We start from the raw sequence: 17,043 nt of genomic DNA on the forward strand, positions 1-17,043 counted from the left end.
ATCTTTTCATGTACCTGTTGGACATCTGTATACCTCTGAAAAAATGTCTATTCAAGTCCTCTCCCCATTTTTAATTGGTTTCTTTGGAGTTCAATCATATGAGTTCTCTCTGTATTTTAGATATTAGCCCCTTATCAGATCTATCATTTGCAAATATATTCTCTCATATATAGTAGGTTGACCTTTCATTTTGTTGATGGTTTCCTTTGCTGTGCAGGAACATTTTCATTTGATGTAGTCCCACTTGGGAAATCTTAATTTGTCCCTCAAGATAAACTACGAGGAGAGAAATAGCTTTTCCTCCTACTAACTACCCTGTTCAGTAAAATCCCAAACTAAGTGGTTTCACCCTTCTCCTAAATACCAAAGCAATCTCAGGACTGACTGCCATCCTTGCCATCCCTCCATATAATGATGATTTAATTAACAGTAATGTTAAAATATGTAATTGGAAGAACAAAATTTCAATTGAAGTCTAAGTCTGTGGTGGTTTTATGCACGGACACAAATTCTTCCATACTCCTCTTGTCACAAGGTTCCCTTCCCTTCAATTCAATAAGCTTGTGATTGCTTTAACCAGTAGATTCTGGAAGAAGTGATGCTATGTGACTTCTGACAGGTTTTAAAAGGCCATCCACCTTGTTGGAGGATCAGTTGCTTTTGGAGCCATAAACTGCCATGTAAAAAGTCCTACTACCCTGAAGTCACCATGCTGTGAGGAAGCCCAGGCTACATATAGGCACTCTTGACAGTCCTCAGAGGCTTCCCTGGCCATGTCCTCACAGCCAACCCACCACAATGGCCATGCCCCTTCATAATTTCATTGATGTGTTCTAAGGAAGCCCGCCTTACATGAACCCACACACCTGAGTAGCCAGCCCACTCAGAGCTTTCTGTTCAAGCCCTCAGCTACTGCTGAGGCACCAGATATGTAAATGAAGAAGCCTCCCAGTCACTTGAGTTTTCTCAGCTGGGACCCAAAGCAGTGCAGCAGAGACAAATCATCCTTGCTGTGTTCTTTCCTAATTCCTGACCTACAGAATCCAAGAGCATAATAAAATGACTATGAAATTATTATAAAATGATTACAAAGTATTGATCTATGCCACTAAATAACAGGGTAGTTTGTTATTCTGGATGGATTACCTAAACAAAATCTACCAACTATTTCTAGTTTAGAAAACGAATTTACATTTTCATTCATCCTTAAAATTACAGCAGATATTCCTTTCAACTAAAAATATTACTAATACTGAAGATTAAAGATGGTGGCGTGAGAGGAGAGACAGAGAACTCCTCCCAAAACTACATGTAATATGAAAATATAGTTAATACAACTAATCTTACAAGAGCAGTAAGAAAGAAGGCTGCACCAGACTGCATACACCTGGAGAACAGAGCAGACCTCACGAAACAGGGTAATGCGCCAAAGCCTTGATTTGGCGGGATCCAAGCCCTTCCCCCACTGCAGCTCACCAGCGGGAGGAAGAGAAACAGAGCGGGGATGGAGTGGAAGCCTAGGACTGCTGAACACTGAGCCCTGGAGATCTGCTTTGGGAGCACAAATCTATGTTGCATGGTGCTCTGAAGATTAGTGGGGTTGGAAAGCTAAGACAGGCAGAACACTTGGAGAGACTGAGATTCCAACTGTTTGTGGAGGACGGGGCTCCACATCTGGCCGCTCTGGGACAAAGGAACGGTGGGTGGTCTGAAAGCCTTCCTAGCAGCTAAAGGGCTGCTGAAGGGGTGGGGATTGCAGAGCTTCCTGCACAGGAGAAGGGATAGGTGGACAAGGCTGTCTGGGTGTGCTCTGCCCAGCAGGTTGGGAACTTTCAGGAGCTTTAGGTGCTCCATCCCCTTGGCTGGCTACTCAGCTCAGAGGCCCCCTGCTGTGATACACAGCATGCTGCGCCTTCCTCTTGGCCTGCTGATACAGGCTCACAAACTGACAGTCCCTGCCCTGTTACCAAGCCAGCGAGAGGGAGGCCCTGACTACAGCAGCTACAAATGCAAAGCATAGAGGCTTACACCTATGTACTTGGCCCATTGGTTCTGACCGGGGAGACAGGCACTGCAGCTGGGAGGCAGGAAACAGCTCTTTCCTCCCCTCAGGCACCAGTGCAACACCCCTGTGACACCGACATCACTCCAGGGGCTGAGGAGCTGTGGAGACCAGAGCTTCTGGGCACTAGAGTGCACCACATACAAATTTAAACATCAAAGGAACTTGGTTCAAACCATAAATCTCACAAACACCAGAAAAAGGCCCAAGGGAAACTGAACTCATCAATCTTAGTTCAAAATAAAAATCAACAACATGCTCATGGAGGTACAGAAAAATATTCAAGAACTTAGGGATGATTTAGGATGGAGATTCAATCATTAAGAAATTCAGTGTCTGAAATGAAAAATAAAATGGAGGGATTTAAAAGCAGATTATATGTAGTAGAAGAGACAGTAAATGGAATAGAGATTAGAGAAGAGGAATACAAAAAAGCTGAAGCACATAGAGAAAAAAGAATCTCTAGGAATGAAAGAATATTGAGAGAACTATGTGACCAATCCAAATGGAACAATATTTGCATTATAGGGGTACCAAAAGAAGAAGGGAGAGAAAAAGGGATAGAAAGTCTCTTTGAGGACGTAATTGCTGAAGACTTCCCCAAACTGGGGAAGGAGATAGTCTCTCAGGCCATGGAGGTGCACAGATGTTCCAACACAAGTGACCCAAGGAAGACAACATGAAGACATAATAATTAAAATGGCAAAGGTCAAGGACAAGAACAGACTTTTAAAAGCAGCTAGAGAGAGAGAAAAGATCACATACAAAGGAAAGCCTATCAGGCTATCATCGGACTTCTCAACAGAAACCTTACAGGCCAGAAGGGAGTGGCATGATACATTTAATGCAATGAAGCAGAAGGGCCTTGAACCAAGAATACTCTACCTGGCAAGGTTATCATTTAAATTTGAAGGAGGGATTAGACAATTTTCAGATATGCAAAAGCTGAGAGAATGTACCTCCCACAAACCATCTCTACAGTGTATTTTGGAGGGACTGCTATAGATGGAAGTTTTCCTAAGGCTAAATAGCTGACACCGGGGGAAATAAAACCACAGTAAAGAAAGTAGAACAATTAATTACTAAGCAGATGCAAAATCAAATCAACTACCCCAAAAGTCAATTAAGAGATAGAAAAAGAGTACAGAACATGATACCTAATATATAAAGAATGGAGGAGGAAGAAAAGGGAAGGAAAAAAAGGAACCTTTAGGTTGAGTTTGTAATAGCCTAGTAAGTGAGTTAAATTACACTGTTAGATAGTAAGGGGATTACCTTTGAACCTTTGGTAACCACGAATCTAAAGCCTGCAATGGCAATAAGTACATACGTATCAATAATCACCGTAAATGTAAACGGTCTGAATGCACCAATCAAAAGACACAGAGTAACTCAATGGATAAAAAAACAAGACCCATCTATATGCTGCCTATAAGACACTCACTTAAAACCTAAAAACATATACAAACTGAAAGTAAAGGGATGGAAAAAGATATTTCATGCAATTAATAGGGAGAAAAAAGCAGGAGTTGACAGTACTTGTACCAGACAAAACAGACTTCAAAACAAAGAAAGTCACAAGAGACAAAGAATGACATTACATAATGATAAAGGGGTCAGTCCAACAAGAGGATATAACTATTATAAATATCTATGCACCCAACACAGGATCACCTACATATGTGAAACAAATATTGACAGAATTAAAGGAGGAAATAGAATGTAATGCATTCATTCTAGGAGACTTCAACACACCACTTACTCCAAAGGACAGATCAAACAGACAGAAAATAAGTAAGGACACAGAGGCACTGAACAACACATTAGAAAAGATGGACCTAACAGACATCTACAGAACACTCCACCCAAAAGCAGCAGGATACACATTCTTCTCAAGTGCACATGGAACATTTTCAAGAACAGATCATGTACTAGGCCACAAAAAGAGCTTCAGTAAATTCAAAAAGACTGAACTTGTACCAACCAGCTTCTCAGACCACGAAGGTATGAAACTAGAAATAAATTAGGCAAAGAAAATGAAAAAGCCCACAAACATTTGGAGGCTTAATAACATGCTCCTAAAGAATCAATGGATCAATGATTAAATAAAAACAGAGATAAGCAATATACGGAGACAAATGACAACAATAATTCAACATCGCAAAATTGTGGGATGCAGCAAAGGCCACCATCAGCAGAACAAAAGTCATCCTACAGTATGGGAGAATATATTTGTAAATAACATATCCGACAAGGAGTTAAAATCCAAAATATATAAAGAACTCACATGCCTCAACACCCAAAAGCAAATAACCTGATTAAAAAATGGGGGAGGAGATGAACATACACTTCTCCAGTGAAGAAATTCAGATGGCCAACATACACATGAAAAGATGCTCCACATCATTAATTATCAGGGAAATGCAAATTAAAACTACAATGAGATATCACCTCACATCAGTTAAGATGGCCAACATGGAAAAGACTAGGAACAAGAAATGCTGGCGAGGATGCGGAGAAAGGGGAACCCTCCTACACTGCTGGTGGGAATGTGAACTAGTTCAGCCAATGTGGAAAGCAATATGGAGGTTCCTCAAAAAACTAAAAATAGAAATACCATTTGACCCGGGAATTCCACTCCTAGGAATTTAACCAAAGCAAGCAAGATCTCAGATTCAAAATGACATATACACCCCTATGTTTACTGCAGTGCTATTTACAATAGCCAAGATATGGAAGCAACCTAAGCGTGCATCAGTAGATGAATGGATAAAGAAGATGTGGTACATATACACAATGGAATATTATTCAGCCATAAGAAAGAAACAAATCTTACCATTTGCAACAACATGGATGATGGATGGAGCTAAAGGGTATTATGCTCAGTGAAATAAGTCAGGCAGAGAAAGACAAATACCAAATGATTTCCCTCATTTGTGGAGTATAACAACGAAGCAAAACTGAAGGAACAAAACAGCAGCAGACTCAGAGACTCCAGGAAGGGACTAGTGGTTACCAAAGGGGAGGTGCTGGGGACGGTGGGGTGGGAGGGAGGGAAAAGGGGATTGTGAGGAATCATGATTGTTGCACATGGTGTGTGGGGTCACAGGGAAGACAGTGTAGCTCAGAGAAGACAAATAGGGACTCTGTGGCATCTTACTACACTGATGGACAGTGAGTGCAATGGGGTTTGGTGGGGGGATTCGATAATAAGGGTCAATATAATAACCACATTGTTTTTCTTGTGAAACCTTCATAAGAGTGTATATCAATGACACCTTAATAAAAAAATATTACTATTACTTCTTGTTTCCTTTCTGTCATCTTCTTTAGAATGGAACATTTGGTTATCCTCTGTGAGTTATTCAGGGATATATATATATGTAAATATGTATATCATTAGGTAACTGCCTCTTAGTTTTTTCTTTTCCAACTGGGATTACCTTGGTTCTTTCCACCTTTCTTTAAGGTTATTTTTCCAGTCACTTAAGTTGATTTTGTATCTTGTTCTCTCTTTATTCTATCAATTTCTCGTATTTCATGTCTATTTAAGGTTGTGGAACACAAAGTACATAAATTAACTTAAACTGTAGTCAATAAGATCTAGTCAGAATGTGTATTAAAGGAAGATTACATCAGCATTCCTATATTCTCTATTTCTAGTTATACCCATTAAGATTATATTCCTTTTTAAGGCCACATAGATATGTTGTTGGTCTATAATATTATAGTTACACTGTTCCAAATTCTTCTTCTTGAATTTTTTTTTCCTACTAAAATGTGTTATCTTAAGGACCTTTGAATACTAGAAAAAGTATAGGATTTGGAATCAGAGATCTGGATATGCAATATACTATCTAGGTAATCAGAAAATGAACATCTTAAAATTTCTGTATCAATTTCTTGAGTCACAAAGCTATTGTGATGCTCAAATTGTCAACCAAGATAATTAAAAATTTTTGCTTCTAGAAGGTCCTGTATCTGGCCTTCTACTATTACCTATTTTGGGCTCCATTTTTTATTAATTTTGTTATCATTAATCTACAATTACATGAAGAACATTATGTTTACTAGGGTCCCCCCTTCACCAAGTCCCCCCCACAAACCCCATTACAGTCACTGTCCATCAATGTAGTAAGATGCTATAGAATCACTACTTGTCTTCTCTGTGTTGCACAGCCCTCCCCATTCCTCCCCCCAACATTATACATGCTATGGGCTCCATTTTTATATCAATATAAATTTGATAAGCAAGTTTTATTGCAAGATCTATACTGATAATAAAAATAATGGGTCTTAGAGGTATTACCTTAAAAATATCATTTACCATACTATCGACTGCATGTTATTAACTACACATAAATATCCATGTTTAGTAAATTATCTCAAAAAATGAAATTTAAAATGCATACCTTCCTTCTTCAAGTTCCTGAATCATGTGCATGTGTGTGTATGGGGAATAGAAATAGGTACTTCCCTTAATAGGAAGGGATGATGCCAGAAGAGCCAGATTCAACTTAGTTATATCATGCACCTCTCCACTTTGGGTTTCACAATGAATTAACAAATAAGAATCAAGAAACATAATATCTAGTATTTTATTTTTAAGCAGAATGGCACTATTAGTATAATCAGATCAATAAAACAAAGACAGTATGGAAACTTCATTTTGAAGGTGCTTATATACACGATCTCACCTGTGTAGCTATGATTGTAGCAAAAACATTAACATCCATATTATTATTATTATTAAAAATAATACTAACTACCATTTATTAAGGACTTGCTTAATGCTAGTACTCATTGTACTAAACTCTAATACATATCCTTAGTTAATTCCTAAAATAAAGTTCAGACAGATTCAGCAAATTTCCCAAGGAAACAGTTTTTCTGAAGCAGAGTTAGGATCTCAGTCTAGATGTGTCACTCCAAAGCCTTTGCTCTAAGCCACTAGACTACTGTGCACAAAACAATTTGTATATGTCACAGAAAAACACATACCTCTTTTTGGTTATATTTGATAGCAAGTTTTAGACGACTTAAATTCATTCTTTCTTCTAGTAATCCCCGTTTGTCAAGAGGTTCCTCTCTAGATGTATGGTTTAGTATAACTTCCAATTCACGTGAATTTCGGGCTTGTGCGAGTAAATCTTTAGCAAACATTTTACATTGCCGTGCTAGTTCCTCATAATCATTCCTGCAAAATGCAACAGTGTACTGTAAGAAATGTCATTCCTACCTTCTAATTAAGCTGTTTTCACTAGAAAATTTCTTACTGAGTAATCTTTTATTTCTGATAGTGCTGTATTAAATCTGTAGTCATTCTGTGCTGATAGTTAAAGGTACCTAATAGTACATAAATTCTTCACAGCTTTGGGGAGAACCATAACACAATTATGTTCCCTGTGTTCATACCGATAATCTTAGATGTGCACAATGTTTCCTTATATATAATGATATTCCTACAAATTCTGATTATATTTGTCAACCAGTTCTTCACTTAACTCATTTGCCCTTTTTCTCTGTAAATTTGGTATAAAACTTCCTTTTATATTACTTATTTGAACAATAGCTAATACTATTTTAATGCTATCCAATAAATAATATAATTTTTAACTAGAGGTTTTTAAATAATAGTCAACATGTTTATGCTACTTCTGATATTAAAATAGTATTTGGATTCACTTTTAAAGTGCTCACTTGAATAAAATTCAAGTTAGAAAGGTACTGAAACATGACTAGTAAAGAATTCTCTTTCAGAATCACTATTCCTTGAAATTTAAGATCTTTTAAGATTTAACTGTTAAAGGCAGATCTAAATCAATCTGTGAGGTACTAAGATGTTTCAGTTGATAATTCTTTTTTAAAATATCAATTACAATTAAACTTATGTCCGAGTTTAATAACTTAAGAATGAAGTTAGAAATAAATCATTATGAGTTACTTGGGGTCGAACTTCAAAAAATTATTTTTTATTCAGTTTTTTTTTCTTTTTCCTTACAGGGAAAGGAAGGGAAAAAAATAGGAAAATTTCCCATTGATTAATTTTTCTATACTATGGGGTTTTCCATGAACTAGATGCATAAGATTGTAACTCAAAGAATTAAAACTTTCCCAAGAAGCTAACATTTTTCTCATCGATTCTTTATATTTACAATGTAACCAATACTACCTAAGAATAAGTAGTTGGATTTCTTTAACAAATGAAATATTACTTACTTCTTAGTCTAGGAATCTAATTGCAATGGGAACATTCATCAAATTTGATTGCAATGTAGAACAGTCATACTACAAAGATATCCTATCTCTAGATAAACACTGACAGATCACTAGATTCAAAGGCAAAATTGAAACTAATTAAGCTAATTTTCTTAATCTAATTTGCTTAATCTTTAGTAAGTTATTAAAGACTATTAAGTGGGTACATAATTTAGGTGGAAATACAGTAAACTAGAAACCAAGAGTCCTATGCTCTAGTTACAACTCTGCTCCTACTTTCAATGTCAACTCTGCTTCTAATTAGATCCTAGTATCATCAGTAAGACATCTAACCTATACAGGTCACTTACTTTCTCTGCCTATAAAAACAAGGACATTGAAGGAAATGGATTCTCTGAGCACTTCAAATCTAACTTTATTATCCTATGATTACAACATAATTAGAGCAATTGCTTCAAATTCCTTTTGGAAGGAGTTGAATGAATTCTATTTTATATAGTAATTTAGAATTCCTATTATGAGATTATAATAGAAAATTCTTCATATTTAAAAGAAATAATTTATTAACAGCCTCATGTGTTAATAAAGTTAGAAGAAGCAACAAGTTACATTTTAACTATGTCTTTTGTATTCATCAAAGTATATACTTGATGTCATAAAATGTTTAAATAAACTTTAATTTATCCAAATTAGAGACTATTATGAAAACCTATATGCTAAGAAGCTGGAAAACCTAGAAGAAACGGACAACTTCCTAGAAAATTACAACCTTCCAAGACTGACCAAGGAAGAAACATAAAATCTAAACAAACCAATTACCAACAAAGAAATCGAAGTGGTAATCAAAAAAACTACCCAAGAAAAAAACCCTTGGGCCAGATGGATTTACCTCGGAATTTTATCAGACATACAGAGAAGACATAATACCCATTCTCCTTAAAGTTTTTCAAAAATAGAAGAGGAGGGAATACTCCCAAACTCATTCGATGAAGCCAACATCACCCTAATATCAAAACCAGGCAAAGACCCCACCAAAAAAAAAAAATTACAGACCAATATCCCTGATGAACGTAGATGCAAAAATACTCAATAAATATTAGCAAACCGAATTCAAAAATATATCAAAAGGATCACACACCACGACCAAGTGGGATTCATCCCAGGGATGCAAGGATGGTACAACATTCGAAAATTCATCAACATCATCCACCACATCAACAAAAAGAAAGACAAAAACCACATGATCATCTCCATAGATGCTGAAAAAGCATTCGACAAAATTCAACATCCATTCATGATAAAAACTCTCAGCAAAATGGATATAGAGGGCAAGAACCTCAACATAATAAAGGCCATATACGATAAACCCACAGCCAACATCATATTGAACAGCGAGAAGCTGAAAGCTTTTCCTCTGAGATCGGGAACAAGACAGGGATGCCCACTCTCCCCACTGTTATTTAACATAGTACTGGAGGGTCCTAGCCACAGCAATTAGACAAAACAAAGAAATACAAGGAATCCAGATTGGCAAAGAAGAAGTTAAACTGTCACTGTTTGCAGATGACATGATATTGTACATAAAAAACCCTAAAGACTCCACTCCAAAACTACTAGAACTGATATCAGAATACAGCAAAGTTGCAGGATACAAAATTAACACACAGAAATCTGTGGCTTTCCTATACACTAACAATGAGCCAATAGAAAGAGAAATCAGGAAAACAATTCCATTCACAATTGCATCAAAAAGAATAAAATACCTAGGAATAAACCTAACCAAAGAACTGAAAGACCTATACCCTGAAAACTATAAGACACTCTTAAGAGAAGTTAAAGAGGACACTAACAAATGGAAACTCATCCCATGCTCTTGGCTAGGAAGAATTAATATTGTCAAAATGGCCATCTTGCCCAAAGCAATATACAGATTTGATGCAATCCCTATCAAATTACCAACAACATTCTTCAACGAACTGGAACAAATAGTTCAAAAATTCATATGGGAAACACCCAAGACCTCGAATAGCCAAAGCAATCCTGAGAAAGAAGAATAAAGTGGCGGGGATCTCACTCCCCAACTTCAAGCTCTACTACAAAGCCATAGTAATCAAGACAATTTGGTACTGGCACAAGAACAGAGCCACAGACCAGTGGAACAGATTAGAGACTTCAGACATTAACCCAAACATATATGGTCAATTAATATTCGATAAAGGAGCCATGGACATACAATGGGGAAATGACAGTCTCTTCAACAGATGGTGCTGGCAAAACTGGACAGCTGCATGTAAGAGAATGAAGCTGGATCACTGTCTAACCCCATACACAAAAGTAAATTCAAAATGGATCAAAGACCTGAATGTAAGTCATGAAACCATAAAACTCTTAGAAAAAAACATAGGCAAAAATCCCTTGGATGTGAACATTAGCGACTTCTTCATGAACATATCTCCCTGGGCAAGGAAAACAAAAGCAAAAATGAACAAGTGGGACTATATCAAGCTGAAAAGCTTCTGTACAGCAAAGGACACCATCAATAGAACAAAAAGGTGCCCTACAGTATGGGAGAATATTTTTGTAAATGACAGATCCGATAAAGGCTTGACATCCAAAGTACATAAAGAGCTCACGCCCTTCACAAACAAAAAGCAAGTAATCCAATTAAAAAATGGGCAGAGGAGCTGAACAGACAGTTCTCCAAAGAGGAAATTCAGATGGCCAACAGACACATGAAAAGATGTTCCACATCACTAGTTATCAGATAAATGCAAATTAAAACCACAATGAGATATTACCTCACACCAGTAAGGATGGCCACCATCCAAAACACAAACAACAACAAATGTTGGCGAGGTTGCGGAGAAAGGGGAACCCTCCTACACTGCTGGTGGGAATGTAAATTAGTTCAACAATTCTGGAAAGCAATATGGAAGTTCCTCAAAATGCTCAAAATAGACTTACCATTTGACCCAGGAATTCCACTTCTAGGAATTTACCCTAAGGATGCAGCACTCCAGTTTGAAAAAGACAGATGCACACCTATGTTTATCGCAGCACTATTTACAATAGCCAAGAAATGGAAGCAACCTAAGTGTCCATCAGTAGATGAATGGATAAAGAAGATGTGGTACATATACACAATGGAATATTATTCAGCCATAAGAAGTAAAAAAATCCTACCATTTGCAACAACATGGATGGAGCTAGAGGGTATTATGCTCAGTGAAATAAGCCAAGTGGAGAAAAACAAATACCAAATGATTTCATTCATCTGTGGAGTATAAGAACAAAAGAAAAACTGAAGGAACACAACAGCAGCAGAATCACAGAACCCAAGAATGGACTAACAGTTACCAAAGGGAAAGAGACTGGGGAGAATGGGAGGGTAGGGAGGGATAAGGGTGGGGAAGAAGAAAGGGGGTATTATGATTAGCATGTATAATGTGGGTGGTGGGGGAAAGGGGAGGGCTTTGCAACACAGAGAAGACAAGTAGTGATTCTACAACATCTTACTATGCTGATGGACAGTGACTGTAATGGGGTTTGTGGGGGGGACTTGGGGTAGGGGAGTGCCTAGTAAACATAATGTTCTTCAAAAAAAAATTTAGGAAATAAATATGGTTTTTCCTGCAAAAAAAATAATAATAATAAAGTAAAATAAAATACAGTGGTTCCAAACTTGAAAACTTTTATTTTTTAAAAGGTATTTTTAAAAAGTTTCTAGAACTCAGAGCTATCAAGAATATGCTACATACTGCTGTTGAGGCAAAATAAAACTGTAAGTTTCTCATTGCCCTTTCAGTAAGCAGAAGTTTGAATTTTCCAATCTTGTCAAGTCACAAGGAGGAGTGCAATGCAAGACTTGGGGCTCCAACATCAGCGGTCATGAGTGGAAAGGTGGAGGTAGGTATAATTTTCCCTAGAAACCTCATAGCAGGGACTGGAAAGAAATCTTAATCAATTCCTCCTTCTTTGGAAGGCACCAGGGATTCTTTAATATATGGGAAAGTCTCAGAGCTTTTCTTCAAGTCTACTAAATGTAATGTTCTAAGATTTTTAAAAAATGTTTAAATCAGTTTTTTAGTAGGCTTCTTTTTCCAAAGCCTTTTTTCTCCCCACAACTTACCTCTCTAAGGGAAACAGTGATTTTTTGAGTACATAAAGTGCCAGACTTACACATGACTCTGCATTTCGGGAGAAAATTCAGACTGGGTATCCGTTTCTCTTAATCAGTAGCATTTTAATGTCTGTTATGTTTCTCTAATAGAAAATCTTCCCAAACAGTGAATTATGTCTATGTGTGTGTGGAATATCCCTGACATACAGAAAGCATGTATGTCAGGGATACATGACTCTAAAAGTTATAAAGGATCAGACTCCAAGGATGATTTTGGAATCTGGGAATGAGGGGAGGTAGGACAGTGAGAATAGTTATAAAGAAGTTTGCTCTTGCTTAAGGCTACCACTCCCATTACTCTTCACACTGCCCTAGAATGCCTTTGGTATTAACAAAGTGAGGATTTAAGGGCGGTACAAGAGCGGTAGAAGGCAGAAAGAGAGGAGCGGCCTAAGGAGCACCAGGGCCTATTCCACTGACGAGAAGGAAAATCCAAGTAGTGGCAGCAAGGTCTGGTCATCTTGGATCAAATGTAAATAAATACAAATTATAATTTAACCTATGAAAAAACTCAGGCTGAAACGATTTTGGGGAAAAAAAAGACATTATATAATGTACAATTTCCATTCATTCCCACCTGAATTCCACCTCCACAAGACTGAGTTCTTTCAAATCAGCACTAAGTTCAAATGCTCTCAGAATTGGATCCTCTTCTGTTAACATTATTAGAGCTGGACTGGCCAAACAGCGATAGATATCAAGACGAAACCTGTGATAAAATTTGATTCCATAATGTAAAATAAGCTTACTATACACCCATGATTAGTATTTTTAACCTATAATTTTCATAAATTTAAAATTAAAGTAGTGTAAAGTTAAAGGAAACCAAAACAATTCTAATATATACTTAAAAATATTTTGATGTATAAACATTGAAAATATTATATCTATTGATTATATTTATTGTTTTTAAGGAAATTGTTTTAGCATTTATTTTCATAGATGCAAAACTTCATACTCTTCAAATCCAATTAATTTCGAATAACTCTATTCCTGAAACCAATATTGTTTTAAATGAAATATGCTAATAACTAATGCATTTTGAATATGATGTGGATGATTATTCAATTTTTCCTTTCCCAGTGAGAATACTGGGAAATTTTTTTGCTCAATATCTATTTAATTTTTTTTAAATATTTAATATGCTCAATATCTATAACACATGACTCATATAGCCATGTTCTTTTTTGAAACATGTTCCAAATCTTAAGAATGAAATTACTCATTTATGTATAATTTCTAGCTTAATGGAAAAGTACTCCCTTTACCTTCTGTAAACTAATTAATGTTCATATTTAGTATCTAAATAAGAAACAAACCAGAAAAATTTTGCTATAATTCTTTCATTTATAAATATATAATTCTTAAGTTATCTATTTGATTAGTATTATATAACATATTTTTCTTCAAAATATAAATTTAATACATGCTTGTTATAAAAAAAAGCAAGCAGTTTAGAATCATGACACTTTCCAATTCTCCTTCTACCATTCTACTCCTCAAAGATAGTCACACTTCAGAGAACTGTGAATATCCTTCCCAATATTTTCTATTCACACACAAATATAATCAGACATGTATGTAAAGATACAACTCTTTCTAGGTCACTACATATAGTCATCTCATTATTTTCTAAAACTGGATAGTTATCCATTTGATGGTGGTCTCTCAGATCTACAGCAATGGAAACTGAGATTGCTTCTAGTTTTTTACTTCTAAAAATAATGCAGCAATAAATATTCTTTAGTTCACAGATCCTTTGCACAGTTAGAACTGCCAGATAAAATGGCATGTGTATTTTAAACTCTGATAGATGTTTCAAAAGCACTAACAATAGGAGAGCTCATTTTCCCCCACATCTTCATTAATACTGTGCCACTCTAATGGATGAAAAATGGAATTTTAGAGTTATACCGTGAATTTCTTTAGAAGCTTAAGCATCCCTTCATATTTACTACTATTATACCTCTGTAAACAGCCTGTTCATTTCCATTAGTCTATTTTTCCTGTAAATTGTTTATTTTTTTCTAAGTCTTTTTTCTCTTTTACCTAAGTCTTAAAAAAAATTTTTATTAGGGTACATACAATAAAAATGCACAAATCTTAGTGTACAGCTTGATGACTTTTAACACGTGTATACACTCATGTAACCATCACCCAGGTTGAGACATCAAACATTCTTTCTACTTTTTTTTCTCCACCATTAAATATTTCACCCATCCCCACTCCTCCCTCTGCTATGGCAACTACCAGTCTGTTCTCTGTGTTTGAGTCTATTTCAGTTTTGTTTGTTCATTTGTTTTTTTTCTTAGAATCCATAGATAAGTGAAGTTATATGATGCTTGTTTTTTTCTGTCTGACATTTCACTTAGCATAGTACCCTCTAGGTCCATCCATATTATCGCAAATGGCAAGATTTCACTCTTTTTTTTGGCTAATAGCCCTTTGTATGTACCACCTTTTTTACCCATTCATCTTTCAATGGACATTTATATTGTTTCCATATTTTGGCTATTGCAGATAATGCTGCGATAAACATAGGAATGCATGTATCCTTTCAGATTAGTGATTTTGTTTTCTTTGGATAAATTCCCAGAAGTGTAATTGCTCTGTCGTCATATGGCATTTCTATTTTCAGTTTTTTGAGAAACCTCCATACTGCTTTCCAGAGCAGCTGCACCAATTTGCAACCCCACCAACAGTGTTACAAGGGTTCACTTTATCTTTATTTTTAATTTATGAATTTGTAAGATCTCTTAACATATCAAAGAAATTTGCCTTCTGCTAGTCAAAAGTGTTTTAAATACTTTTTCAGTTTGTCTTTTTACTTTGTTTGAAATAGAATTTTTCTATATTGAAATCTAAACAAATTTATGGAAATAGCCTTATTTACCTATGTTTCATGTCTTAGATACAAAAATAGATCCTGTATTGTATTTTTAAGAAAACAGTATTTATGAAATCTAGTTACAATCTAGCTATTAAGTTAACAAGTACAATTATCTGTAAGGATTTCTAACAAGTATTTACTTACACTAAAACTGCCAAAAGACTTGAGAAAATTATGTATATAGTTAAGCAACTTATCTTTGTTTCCATCAATGTCTATATTAATTTTATTAGATTGTTTAAAAATGACTTTGTATTAACCTACATATTATCATATCTCAAAATATACTAAGGATTAATGACAAAATGTACAGCAAGGGTGACTGCCAATAATAATGGCAACCAATTGTGCTGGAGTAATAATGAAGTGCCACTGTATGGAAAACATTTAGACTTAATCTGACAAATAATGAGGTTGCTCAATTTATAAAATCTACGATTTTTGGTATTTAAAAGACTATGAGAAGTAACAGTGATATGAAGAGATCAGTGATCCCACTACATAAAAAATTCATAAAAATAGACAAAATTATTTTAAAAAATCAACCATTTCAGGTCACCAGAAATTATCTATTGAGAATCAATTATTGAAAAGCTGCCAGGGCTTCAGGCAAGAACAGCTGGATTCTGTAGCCTTCTTGCCTGAGGCTACTTTAACCACCTCTGCCCTGACAGAACTGGCCCAATGAGAAATAAATTTTTCAGCCAGAAGCTGGTAAACCTGTACCACTATGCCCAAAAGGGAAAAAAAATTAATTTTGTGGGAGACAAAAACAATGACTCTGCTGGCTGAAAGGGCTGGACTTGGTGGAGACAAACAGGCAAAACCTGCAGCTTTGTAAAGGCCGAACACGCAGTCTGAGCTGAGCAAATAGTGGACTAACCAGAAATTTAATAGAGAGATCTTGGAAATGAGAAAAGCCATAGGAAGGCTCATATAAGCTCTTTCCACAGATCTCTGGCTAACTAAAAAATTAGGTGTGTGTGGAGAACATCAGAAAGTTTAGTAAAAAGACATTTTTTTAGAAGTCCTAGAACTCAGAGCTATCGGAAAGTTTGGTTAAAAGAAAAACACAAGGAACTTTTGAGAAATGGCTGCAACTCTGAATGCATTCCCCAATTAACCCTTAGATTGATCAGGAGACAGTAGGACCAAATCACAACAACTGCATTACTGAAAATGTTTTTCTAAATTATAAAGGTCCATTACCCGTCCCTATCCTGTTTAAGATGATTACGCCTAGACCTTATCATCACCTGGAACTGCAACATCTCTGACATTTAAAACTAGTAACTTATAAATGTAGATTTCCTCACTGCCTTACCAATACACTGGCTCTTCAACTTCACTGAAATCTTTATTCATATTCCTTTTTACTCATTTTGTTAGTCTCCTTAGCAATTCTTAGAAATGACTTTTGTCAGGGCCCTTTGACATTTGCTATTGTTGTTTTCTCAAACATCAATAATAAACTCTCTCAACCTCCTGCAAGTATGTTAAACTATTTGCAACTGCCTAAATAAACCACAATCACATACTGTACTTCCCGTGTAAAACCCTATCACCTTTTAATTCTTACTCTTTACTTAAAGACTGAACTCAAGCCAAAGCTCCTAAATGCTTCCAGAACAACCTTTTCCCCACTCAAACCAAGCCAGGTTAAGTGTTCTCTCCAGCCCCAACCCCCCACCG

General features: G+C 35.9%; 1 protein-coding gene across 6 annotated transcripts in view; it reads right to left on the bottom strand.

Annotated features, from left to right (window-relative positions):
- Nucleotides 1-17,043, bottom strand: part of TRPC1 (transient receptor potential cation channel subfamily C member 1) — a 65,021-nt gene that overhangs the window by 23,278 nt on the left and 24,700 nt on the right. For 4 of the 6 annotated variants that reach the window (XM_036877266.2, XM_036877267.2, XM_036877269.2 and 1 more), the window contains 2 exons: nucleotides 13,039-13,170; nucleotides 7,064-7,259 (listed from right to left, as the gene is read on the bottom strand). In XM_036877266.2, the coding sequence (XP_036733161.2) occupies nucleotides 7,064-7,259; nucleotides 13,039-13,170 (328 nt within the window). The remainder of the gene's footprint in view (nucleotides 1-7,063; nucleotides 7,260-13,038; nucleotides 13,171-17,043) is intronic. The other 2 variants (XM_057498264.1, XM_036877265.2) reach the window with 1 other exon arrangement.

The sequence above is a fragment of the Manis pentadactyla genome, chromosome 1 (assembly GCF_030020395.1).
Source record: "Manis pentadactyla isolate mManPen7 chromosome 1, mManPen7.hap1, whole genome shotgun sequence".
NCBI lineage: Eukaryota > Metazoa > Chordata > Mammalia > Pholidota > Manidae > Manis > Manis pentadactyla.